The sequence below is a fragment of the Castor canadensis genome, chromosome 6 (genome assembly GCF_047511655.1).
Source record: "Castor canadensis chromosome 6, mCasCan1.hap1v2, whole genome shotgun sequence".
Lineage (NCBI taxonomy): Eukaryota > Metazoa > Chordata > Mammalia > Rodentia > Castoridae > Castor > Castor canadensis.
Window position 1 is genome coordinate 69289597 of NC_133391.1, and position 12151 is coordinate 69301747.

General features: G+C 50.1%; 1 protein-coding gene across 5 annotated transcripts in view; it reads right to left on the reverse strand.

Moving 5' to 3' along the window:
• Tcof1 (treacle ribosome biogenesis factor 1) overlaps positions 1–11822 on the reverse strand; it is a 36402-nt gene extending 24580 nt beyond the window's left edge. For 4 of the 5 annotated variants that reach the window (XM_074076657.1, XM_074076656.1, XM_074076654.1 and 1 more), the window contains exons 1-7: positions 11616–11822; positions 8890–8945; positions 6025–6167; positions 4559–4632; positions 3343–3529; positions 2773–2846; positions 855–1082 (exon numbers count right to left, since the gene is read on the reverse strand). In XM_074076657.1, coding sequence (XP_073932758.1) covers positions 855–1082; positions 2773–2846; positions 3343–3529; positions 4559–4632; positions 6025–6167; positions 8890–8945; positions 11616–11723 — 870 coding nt within the window. In that variant the 5' untranslated portion in view covers positions 11724–11822. The remainder of the gene's footprint in view (positions 1–854; positions 1083–2772; positions 2847–3342; positions 3530–4558; positions 4633–6024; positions 6168–8889; positions 8946–11615) is intronic. The other variant, XM_074076655.1, reaches the window with a different exon arrangement.
• Positions 11823–12151: the final 329 nt, after the last annotated feature.

Here is a 12151-nt window from a genome sequence, read left to right on the forward strand (position 1 = left end):
AGTCAAGGCCTGCACACATACACTCCCACCTCAGGGCCTCAGCACCTTTGTTCCCTGCAATGACCTCCCTACAATGTCCATGTGGCTCCCTCCCTCTTCCACTTTGTGTCTTTGCTCAAATGTCTTCTCCTGAGGGCTTCCCTTCCCACTTCACTTTATATTGCCTCCCCCACCTTACTTTCTGTGTTAATATTCAGTAGCGCCCAACACTGCGTGTCCTGTCAAGCCTGGATGTGGGGCTCCTTCACTCTTCCTCCTCCTTGTTCTAATTTTAACAGCATTCCAGCTCTGCTGCCTTGCCTTTGGTATATGCCCAGAGTCCTGGGGGCTGCAAGCCTGACCACAGCCCAGAGGAAAGGCTCTGGCACACCAAGAAGGTAACAGATTCTCTTTAGCTAACATGATGTTTGCCTGCTCAGAGTCTGGTTTGACCAGAGAAGTAAGGAAAAGGACCAGGCAATTAAAACCTTTCCAGTCTCCATGGGTGTGGTGGCAGATGCATGTAATCCCAACACTTGGGACAATCTTGAGTTTGAGGCACAGCTACACAGTGAGATCCTGTCCAAAACCAACCAAAACCAACAAAACAAGTCTTCAAGTTTACTAACAGCAGGGCTAGCTGGGTGTAGGACACTGGCCCATTTAGTAGACTGGGAAATCAAGGTTAAATGGAGTGATTACCAGCAGAGTAGGGTGTAGACCACAAGAATCATTTCAATAGGCCTTGAAGCCCCCTAGCCCTACTCTCCTCCCTTTTCCAAACCTCCAGGATGGGTCTTCTCTGTCAGGAACACTCATTATACAGCAGTTCTGCCAGCATCAGAAATCACAGGCAGCCCTCTCCTGGGCCTCACCTGGCTGGGTGTCTTCGAGGGGGCCTCCTCCTCACTCTCAGACTCCTCCTCACTGCTCTCGGACTCCTTTTCTGGCTTCATGGGCCTCTCAGCTGGGGTCAGGGCACCTCCTTTGACCTGAGGAGTCACACTGCCCACCTTTCCAGGGTCTGGGGCTGCCCTTGCTGAAGACTCTTTGGCAGGGGCTGGCGAAGCTTTGACCTGGGCTGGTTTTACTGAGGGTTTCACCTGGAACCAGGGGGTAGAATTAGGAAATGAACAGTCATCATTGCCTCTTAGATGTCAAAGGCACTTCAGTTTATAAAGCCCCCTCCTAATGCAATCTGATTTGCGAACAATTCCCTGAGGCAAGTATCTTTACACCCAGTTTCCAGAAAGGCACAAATCACTCAAGGTCAATTCAAAGGTCCTTCAGGGACCACCCACTGGCTGGCTGGCTGATTGTAGGAGCAGAACTCTCAACCACCAGTTGCTTGTTCCCCACCCAGCACATACAGGGTCCATACTAAGGAGCTACCTCTCAGTCAGGAGAGGGCACACTTATCTGTCCCTTAGGTATCTGACTGTGGTGGCATCCTGAGGCAGGAGTCCAGCATCTGAAGGCCAGCCGCATCCCTGGCTTGCTGAGACAACTCAGGCATACTCCTTCCCTGCTAGCGCTTCTTAGACTTAAAATTCTGACATTTCCCAGACAGTCAGAGAGTGCCTGCAGCAACTCTGTGCTCTGTCAGATTGAGCCTGAGCCTTGGGCTTCCATGTCCTTCATCCCAAACTCCTCCTCAGCTGCTGAAGCTCCACGCTGACCCACTGAGAATGGGTGCCGAGGCTCTGGCTTTCCAGCAGCAGGGACGGTCCCTTTCCCTTGGCAAAGCCTGGAGTGTTGGGAGCCAGAGACGTCCTTATGGCTGGCTGTATCCAGGGCCCAAAGGTGAGAAGGAAAGGTGGGAGCAACACACGGCCAGGCCTGGGGCAGGTGGTGGTGGCTCAGCCTTCACAGGGTCACTAGATAGGGTGAACAGCAGCCTGGGCACCAAATCAATCCACCCCTCATTCTGGCTGACCCTCCTTCTAAAACACCTTCTCAACTGGACACCTTGGTCCCAGCCACTAGCATCATCTGCCACTAACACTCTAGCCGTCCCTAGCTGGTCTCACTGCTTCTATTCTAAACCGACCTCAAATTCAGGTCACAACCAGCAGTCTTTCTGAAACACAAACCAGGCCATCTTACTTCTGTGCCTGAAACCTCACAGTCCCCAGAATAAGACTCCAACTCCTGTGGTGGCCCTCCAGGTCAGACAGTACACTGCCCCTGCCTACCTGTGACTATAATCACATCCTGTATCACTTTCCCCCTCATTCACAAATTTACAGCTCGGTGTCTTTAAAAGCATGAACTGTCTCTGTACACGCCACCCCCCCGCCTACACCTGTGCTTGGGTGTCTGGGTCCTGGCACTGCCCCTCATGGCTCTCCACTTTCCCCTTGCAGTGACCATCCCCACTATGGCTAATTATGAGGTTCCCCTTCCCCATGTAGGCAGGTGCCCTGTCCACCTGGCTCACCAATATATTCCCAAGTCCTGGTGCTTAGTCGGTACATAAGGAATGACCTTTCCCAGGTCAAAGTTCAGAGAAGAGACAAGACCACAGCTTGAGACTCCTGCTTAACTGCAGCCTGGTACCTAGGCTGGCATTCACTAGTGGCCCAGAATCCTCTCAGCAGCCTCACCCTAACCACATGGAACAGCCAACCACAGGGTCTTTGCTTCTCTTCTCCCTCCCCTCAAATGTACTCCCAGGCTCTGCTGAATTCTTTCCACTCAAGACACAGTTGCTGAACTGATCTGGGCCACTGCCAGGCTCCTGAGAGTGTCAGAGGCCTGAAGAGGACAGCTCCTGATAAGGGTAGAAATTACCTCCACATCTGTCTCATCGTTCGAGCTGGAAGTGTCCTCACTGGAGCTGCTGGCCTGGTCCGCTGTCACCATCCCTAAGGGGTGGACACAGGGAACTGAGGGACATCTTTTCTATATTCACCCGCCCCTCCTTAGTACCTCCCCCATGCTAGCTGCTAGGTAAAGCCTGGTGCCCAGCACTAGCTCCTCCTATGCATAGGGTTGTATGTCTGCCATCTCTTTCAGTCCCCCACCGACGGGCTCCTCATTATCCCTGTTTTCCTGCATATCTGAGACACGGGTAAGGCCAGAATAGAACTACAGAAACAGTGTGCTAGCACCTGACAGTTCATAAAATTGCTATTCACCATCATGTCCATGGCAGGCTGGCCAAATGCTCACCCTCCGTAAGAAATGGAAACAAACCCAGGCCTTTCCACTTATCCTCTAGCCACCAGTGGTCTCTGTAACTCACTACAGTGAAAAGCCAGAAGTGCTCCGACCACCCAGGCTGCTCAGGTATCTCCCTCTGAGAAAGTTCAACTCAGAGCTACTCTGGTGTCCTGGCTTCCATAGGTGGGGGCTTCTCACCAGGCCTGGCAGTAGTTCTGAGGGTCAAGACACTGCCCTCTTCCTCAGTTTCTGAGACCAAGATGGTATTTGCCGAAGGCTCTGCTGGCTTCTTGGGAGACTTCCCCGAGAGCAGGTGCACCACCGCCTTTCCTGAGGCAGGGTGTGGCAGGGAGTTCACCGTCTTGTTGGCTTTCTTGGTCTTTGCCTACAGGGAACAAGAGGACCAGGCACATCTGGCATGGCAGTATGCTCAAAAAGCACAGCTACTGTAAGTACACCTACACAGCCACTTCCTAGCTATATGTGTTTGGGTAAACTGCCTTCCTGAGCCTTATCTCATCTTCAAAGTTGGCCTAAAACACCTTCCCAGATATGCTGAGAGCTGCATTACGGTTCTTGGGACATTCAGTTACTTGTTAAGTAGTAAGCAGCAGTAGTTTGTTGTGAATATCACCAATTCTACCTTTCAAGTAGCTGGATTACAGGCGTGGGCACCATCCCAGCTTTATAACGACTTTTTTATGCTACTGCTAATGTTCCAGTTTCAGGGACATGATCCTTACTATGTCTGCAACACTGCTTTATGGATTACCAGAAAATGATATCCTATTGCGAGGGGTGTGGGGGTGGTGAGGATTAAATGTAGGGCCTAACCTATTCTCTTTCTTATAGTACTGAGGTCTGAACTCAGGGCCTTGTGCTTGCTAGGCAAATGCTCTACCACTTGAGTCACACTCCCAGCTCAAAATGTTTAGGGAGAAGAAATTTTATTTACTTTTTGGTAGTACTGGGGTTTGAACTCAGGGCTTCGTGCTTGTGATATCCTATTTTCTAAGTAGTTTCTGATGTTGAGAATGACACCAGAGTTTGAGAAACACAGGTGTCTAGCTCAATATAACACCTGCCCCACCCGGTGCAGTGCCTGGAACACACTAGGCATTGACAAAGATCTCTCAGTGAACAGGGGAATGCAGGCATAAGGGAGGAATGACACTGCCCAGGTGCACAATGTACCCAGTGGCCCACTGCAGTAGGCATCACCCCTATCTTACAGAAAAGTAAACTGAGGTCCAGAGAGGTGAAGAGCCTTACCAATATCCCACAGCTGATGACACAGGTTCAGCTCTGAATCCAGGTTGGGCAAGTACAATGCTATCCTTCTCTGACAAGAGACTGTCCCCTTCAGGGCACTTCAAGTGCCATAGGCAACAGCTTGAAAAGTGGTCCCACTTACCTGGACCTTTTCTTTCAGGTTCAATGGTAAATCTGTTGCCATGGTTGAGGAGTTCATAGATGCTAGTCTTGGGGCTGCAAGACATGAACAACAGCTGGGTGAACCCTTTCTTATCTAAGAAAGGAAAACACCCTACCTAAAAACTCATTTGGTATTGGTTGCCTGTGCTGGCGTGAGGATCTGAGGCTGAGCCCAGGCTTGTGGGGGAGTTCTGTGATGCATGAGCCACATCTACCCAGGTAACAGGAGAGCTCCCTGTCTGCAACCTTAAGGGATTCCCAACTGTCCGGTGGCATGAGATGCTGGGGACCCCAGAGATAAAGGATTGGCTGACGTTCCTACCACCTACTACCACAAAGCACTGCACAATTCTAGTGAAGCAGAGTGAAGGAGAGCAGAGAGGAAAATAGAAAACTTTCCATTTATCTTCTGCGTGTTTCTGTACAGTTCAAAGGGAACTTGTTTTACATTTATAATTTAAGAAAATTAAACAAGATTTATAAAACATTTATCCAGTATGATCTCAAAATCTTTAAAAGCAGGCTCAGGAAAAATAAATAAATAAAAGAATAATTTGTGAATTTGCTGAATTATAGGTGGCAAGAATGTGGGTAATTTTTTTTTTAATTTTATCTTTTTTTTTTCCCCTTTATACATATGTGCATACAATGTTTGGGTCATTTCTCCTCCCTTCCCCTCGCCCCCTTATTTTATCATTTTTATATTTACTTACATGTGTACACATGGGCCACCCTCCCTCCCCAATTTTTTTTTTTTTTGAGACTGGGTTTTGCTATACAGCTCAGACTAGCCTGGAATGTGCTATATAGAACCAGCTAGGTGAACACTCTACCATTTGAGGTATGTCCCTAGCCCTCCCTGCCTTTTTTCCAAATTTTCTGTAATGAATACAAGGAAACCTACATTTCCTTTTTTTTTGTTCCCCCATGGTGCTGGGGACTGAACTTAGGGTGTTGGTCATGCTAGGCAAGTGTTCTACTACTGAGTTACATCCCCAGCCTCCTGCATTTCTTCTATAATCAGAAAATCTATTTAAAAGTCAAGAACTGTCTTCAGTGTAAGCAAAGAGTGTTACTACAGTGGCTGTACGTCAATAAGGCCCTCCTAATTTTTTGGGGGGGGGGGCAGTACTGGGGGTTGAATTCATAATCTTGAGCTCACTAGGTAGGCACTCTACCACTTAAGCCACTCCACCAGTCCTCTCCTGGTTTTTGTGGTTCACCTTGGATCCTCAGAACTTGGGGACACAATGTCTGTCATAAAGGAAGGACTCAAATAGATCGGTGACACCCGCCCAATCTCCCCTTAAAGGTCCTATCTTCCCAGGGCTCAAACTAAATGAGAAGCCAGAGGAGGACTGTGCTTTGGAGGAAGTGGCTATTACAGAGGTGTTCCCAAAGGTGCAAGCCCAAGACCCCACAGCACTCAGCATGCAGGGCTCTTACTAGCTTTGGTGGTTTTGGCTTCTGCTTCCTCCTCCTCCTCTTCTGAGCTCTCTGAGCTGCTAATGGGGTCTGACACACGGGTCTTCTTGGCTTGCAGCGCTGCATCGTCCTCTGCCTTCCGTTTCTGACCAAGCTCTGAGGTCCTGCAGGACAGGGGAGGCTGGCTACACCAACTGATGGACAGGACACCTCAACACCATTCTCCCAGACCCCAAAGGAAACATACATTAAGAGAATTCAAACAGTGATGACCCACAGTGTGCATACAACTTTGTATTCTGTGTTTTTACTCATCTTATAAACTGCTCTTACAATTCTCAATTAGTGTTGACTGTAACTACCAGTGACAGATGTTATAGAATAGTAGCAGCTAACAGCCATTAGGTGATGGGTGCTGGCCTATGGAGGCCCTGTGCAGAACCACTCAGGCTTCTCTTCCTCCAGAACCTGCTGCACAGCTGTTTCCTCCTCTTTCCTCCCTATACAGAGGTCAGACCTTCCCATCTGAACAGTAATTCAGCTTCCTCGGTGTTCTTGCTGCCATCCCCTCCCCCATGGCATTCTCTGCTCTGTCAGCCTGTTTCATTTCCTTCAGAACACTCTTCTCTATGTCTTGTTATTACTGACTTCCGGACTGACTCCCCCACTACACAGAAAGGTCTAGAAGGAGGAGGGCTGGCAGTGTATTACAGCACCCCCGTGCCTTGCACACACCTGGAGAAAGGAGCCACGAGTACCTTGCCCAAGTCAAGGAGTAAATTTGGGGCACTACTGGGTAAGCACCAAGAAGACAGTCCTCTCAACTTCTGTGCCACCTTCTCTGACTCCACCTCCCGCCCCTATGGATTCAGTCTGTGCCTCATATTTCCCAGATGGGACAGACACTGCTCTGCCACAATTTGGGAAGTGCTGCTCAGGTTTCTTTCTTCCCAGGAAGGCCACTTCTCAGGAACCTCCTGCTAAAAGCAGATTTCATTTATTACATATGTCAATCTGTTCTGCCTCTTCCACAAGAGCAGGGATTTTTCTGTTTATTCCCAGCTATATCAAAAACAGTGCCTAGTTGTAGGATGTACTCAGTGAATACTAGGGGAAGAGGAGTCTCTAATGGTTGGTTTCAGGATTTTATTACATAGATACTATTGTGTTTAATTTTCACAATGCAGTAAGATTATTATTTTCATTTTATAGATGAAGAGACTTGGGGAAGTCAAGACAGTTGCTCAAGGTCATACAGCCAGCTGCTGGGTTGAACTTTGCAGGGACTCACTGGCTAGCTTCCCTGGGTAGGTATGAAATCCCTGTCCCACCTATACCCCTCACCCACAGAAGGTGCCAGTGCATGGAGGACATGTTGTGCAGCTCACTGAATGGGTATGCTAGGGAGGAAGCATGGTATAGGTAACACCCATCCACCAAGATCAAGAGGGCAAGAAGAATGGGATGTGCACTATGCTCTGAGCTCACATGAGGAACAGAGAAAAGCCAAGAACTGAGGGCAGGCAGGGTCTATGATGAGCGTGGAGGTTATCCACTAGAGGCTGGCACCCTTTTCTCACACTCCTCTGACGATAGGGAGCTCACTCTGTCACCTACTTCATTTTTGGAAAGCTCTGACCCTCAACTATCTGTATTTAGAAAGTGAAACTTGCCTTCCTAAAGCACCTGTTCCCTAGGGCCTCACAGAACACACCACTCCCTTTGTCCCCAAAGATGTGTAGACAGTGGTTCCTCATGCCCTTCCAATACTCGCTACCATTTCCTCACGGGCCAAGTCTATAGGTTCTTCACCAGTCCTGTCAGCGGCAGTGAGGCCAGGGCATGGAGAGAACACAGCCATCCATTCTCAAGCCATTCCCTGAAAGGTGATTACACGTTTCACAGGCATTTCACACTCACATGTCCTTGGAACCATTCCCTCCAAGCTGTGTTCTCATCCAGCTCTGCGCATGGATCTACCTTCCACCCAGATATACAAGCCAGACCTGGGAGCAAACTAGATACATCCTCTCCAACCCATCCACATATCATTCTGGCTTTATCCCTAACATTCCTGGGACCCACTGTCTACCTCCTCTGTGCTCCCCACCTCAGGCCTCAGCAGTTCTTGCCTGGATGATAATGTTTCAGTCTGGTACAGAAAGCTCACCCTGCCTCACCCCTCGATGGCCTTCACAGCTCTTGGGTAAAGACACATTTCTCACAAGGATGAGCAGGCCAGAAGGGGTGGACCCAGCCTCATCTGTACTGTCCCTCAGTCACAGGCCTCAGCACCAGCTGTTCCTACTGCCAGGTACACTCTGCTCATCTATCCTGACTGCCCACTTCACATCCCTGCTTCCTGAAGCTCTCTTGTCAGGGCATCCCAAGAAGCTCTAAAAGCCCTCAGATGAAGCCAGGTTTGCCAAATTATAGTTGTGGCCCCAGGTTCCTGCCTTTCCTATCTTTACTGCCCTTAGCATTTTATGATCGCTTGTTTCAACCTTTGACTTGGGCCTACCTCCCTGCTATGATGTCAGCTGCAGGAAAGAAGAAACCAGCCTGTCTCACTTATGACTATCTCCATTCTTAGAACAAGACTGGGCATTTGGCATTCCGTAAGTGCTTAATAAATGTTTGTTGATAAAGAAACAAGCTAGTAAGAAGCTTTTGTTTGTAAGAGATAAAAGCTTTCAATGACCCCTCCCACTACCAGATGTCCACATAAAAATTCCCTTATATGTGATGTGATTTGGCTTCCAGGGCAACAAGAGTGTCCACAGTGGACTAAAGGGACAGATCTCAGACCAGACTAGTATGTTAGCTTATTCCAGGCTGATTGCTTGGGGTGTCCCTATTCCATCTCTTCAGCCCCACCAGACTTACTGTTGCCAGTGTGTATAGATGTCCAAAAGGGTGACAGGCTGAGTCTGGAAACTCTTCTGCAGATAGATAAAAAGAGAACTGCAATTAATCCCCAGCACAGTAAGTACCCTCCTAGGGCCCAGCACCCCCTGACCTTAGGGCCTGCACAGACAGGCACTTCAGGAGTTTGTTTGGTTTTTTTTTGGCAGTACAGGGGTTTGAACTAAAGGTTTCATGCTTGCTAGGCAGGTGCTCTGCTGCTTGAGCCACACTTCCAGCTCTCAGGCAACTTCAGAGAAGGGTCCCGAAGTTTGGCTGCTTGGCTCTGCTAGCACCAAACTCTTCCACGGACAAGAAGGGCAAGCAATTCCAGCTAAAAACCTTTGAGTACAACAAATTGGTAAGAGGCATTTCACCTGTGAGAGGCTGAAATTGCAATGTTCCAGGACAGCATTGTCCAGGCTCCCTGGCACTATCCACTGAGAGGCCATGAGACAGGGCTTTTCCTAACACTGACCTTTCAGAAGGCTTTCCAAGGCCTGGCCACTCAATCTTCCCAATACACAAACCACAGCCCAGGCACTTGAGGCTTACACATGGCAGGACCACAACCCACTGGTCTGCTGGAGGAGACTGAGTCCAAATGGTGTCAGTCTTTCAGTTGAAGCAGAGGGGACCAGGTGGAAACCAGTCCCTCGGAAATGAGGTCAGAAGACCCACACTACATGTACCTCAAGAATCTGTTGTGTCAAGGGCTCCAGTGAAGCTGAATGAGTAATGTGGCAGGGACAGAGGGTGCCAACACCTGGGTAGAGAGGCCAAGAGGCACTCTGGGAGTCAGACAGAGTTCCTGTTAACTGGCTGCACTCATCTCTTTGCCTCTTCAAACTTCAGGGTCCATGGTAAGTGTCTCCTTCAGGACTGAAGGAGACAATTCTTGTCAGGCCCAGCATGATGAGTTAGTAATGAGACGGTGTCAGTTATACTCTTGTTCTTTCCCAGGCATGCTAGTGGCACTCACTGTCCTCATATATGTCAGATCATCAGTTCCCAACAGGGCTTTGCCCTTCTTGCTATTTGAAAGGCTTTCTCCCCTGCTAACTACACAGCTCACTCCTTCATTTCCTTCTCAGTTTCCTTGACCACCCTACTTGCAAGTGAATGCTGACTTTCCTTACCCCCTTGCCTATTGTGTTGTGATGGCAGCACCTACTACCATCAACTGTTATACTATGCCTTATTTGGCACTGTCTGCTCCTGCTAGAACATATGCTCCATGAAGGCAGGACACTCTTTTCTAGGCAAAAACCCAAAGATGGGTATTATCTCTTGCACCCCTTATCTGTTAAGTGATAGACCTGGAGTAAGAAGGGCAGCTGAGGTCCACAGAGAACCCACCATACTTTTGACCTTCCAGGATGTCCTGAGAGCAAGCTTTGGGACTAATCAGGTCAATATCCATTTAGCCAGTTTAAAACTCTTTGGTGGAAGGCCAGGCACACCTTCCATTCCTGTAAGCCTAACAATTTGGGAGGTGGAGATGGGGAAGACTGAGGTTTGAGACCAGCCTGGGCAAAAAGTTAGTGAGACCTCATCTCAGTAAGTCATTCATGGTAGTACATGCCTGTAATCCCATCTATACAGGAGGCCTTAGGTAGGAGGATCCAAATCTGAGGGCAAAAAACCCCAAAAGATCTTATGTGAAAAATAAAGGAAAGGGCTGGGGGGGGGGAGGTGTAGCTAAAATGTAGAGCACTTCCCTAGCAAATCTGAGGCTCTGAGTTCAAAGACCAGAACTGTCAAAAACAAAAACAAACAAAACCCCCAAACAAACTCCTCTCTGGCTCTTTGATGGGGAGAACAAACTGCCCACGGAAGGTTCCAGCCAGGTTCTGTCTCCATCTCTCCTGTATACTCTATAGCCCTTGTACTTCAAACTTCAGTCACAGTGCCAGGGCGCACACAACTGCTTCTCCCAGCCCCAGGGCATTTGTATGTCTACCTGAATACCCACCACCTCTCTTCAGATCCTCAATCACTACCACTTCTTCAGGGAAGCAGTCCTGGATATTCCTGACACAGGCATTCTGCCATCCCCGATTCAGCATCCTACTTAGTGTTCACTGTAAAACCACCTTTTGTGATTCTTTGATTTATCTCCCCCACCAGACTGTAAATTTTCCAGGAAGGTTAGGGGACAAGGCTCCCCATTCCATTACCAGCACTCTCTGGGGACCAGAAAAGTCGCCAAATGAAGTTAGTTTGAAATTATTGTGTCCAGTCCGCCAGCTGTCCTATCAGTAGCGAAGACGACCAAGCGCCTGCGTTCCAGGTCAAGAACTACAGGGTCCCTCCTCTTGGAAGCCTCCGCGGGGCTGGTAGCAGTCCACCCCAGACCCATGGCTACCTCTGCGCCCCGTGGGGGACCCGCCGAGCCACGTGGCCGGAGACTTCGGAAACTTTAAAAGTGGCGCTACCAGGAAGGGGTGGAGGTAAGGGGCGCGGGAATTATAAAGCCCTGCGCGTCGGATCACACGTTCCTGCCCTCCCACTGCACAGACAGGGAAACTGAGGCCCCACCGGGGCGCGGGAAGTAGCGGCGGGGAGGCAGAGGCTACAGCTTCTCCGACACTTCTGGCCAGTGTCCTCGAGCACCCCGGGACCAGCTCCCGGCACCGCCAGCTCTCCCGAGGAGGGGGCGCGGGCCGCAGCTCCCCACATCGTGCACGCGGCCGGCGAACGCTTACCTGGCCGCTCTGTTCCTTCACCTCCCGCGCCGCGCGCACGTAGCCCGCCTGCAGCAGATGCTGGTAGATCAGGGGAAGCAGCTCCCGCCGCTTCCTGGCCTCGGCCATGCCCACGACCCCGGGCAGGCCAACTCACGTGCACGCCCCCTTAGGCCCCCACCCGGCACTTCCCTTGCGCCCTTGGACCTCGCGCACCCCACTTCCGGCTCCTGGTTCGTTCCGGCCGCGCGGCGCTCGGGGAAATGTAGTCTTGCCCCTGGAGCTGTCGGCCCCGCCCCTACGGGCGAAAGGGGTGGAGACGTGGAGGCTATCAAGCCCGCCCATTGGGTAGGGGGCGTGGTTAGACGTGACCCCTCCCCCGGGCCAACCATGACAAACCTAATCCTTCCAGTTTGCTGCTTGAAGGGATTTGTCTTCCATTGCTAATTCTCTGACCACTGAGACTGCGTTTACTCATCTCTCACTTCCTAATCTGCATTTCTGTCTGGACCCGAGCTTGTTCCCTACATTTTGTAGGGCCCACGAATCAGACATGA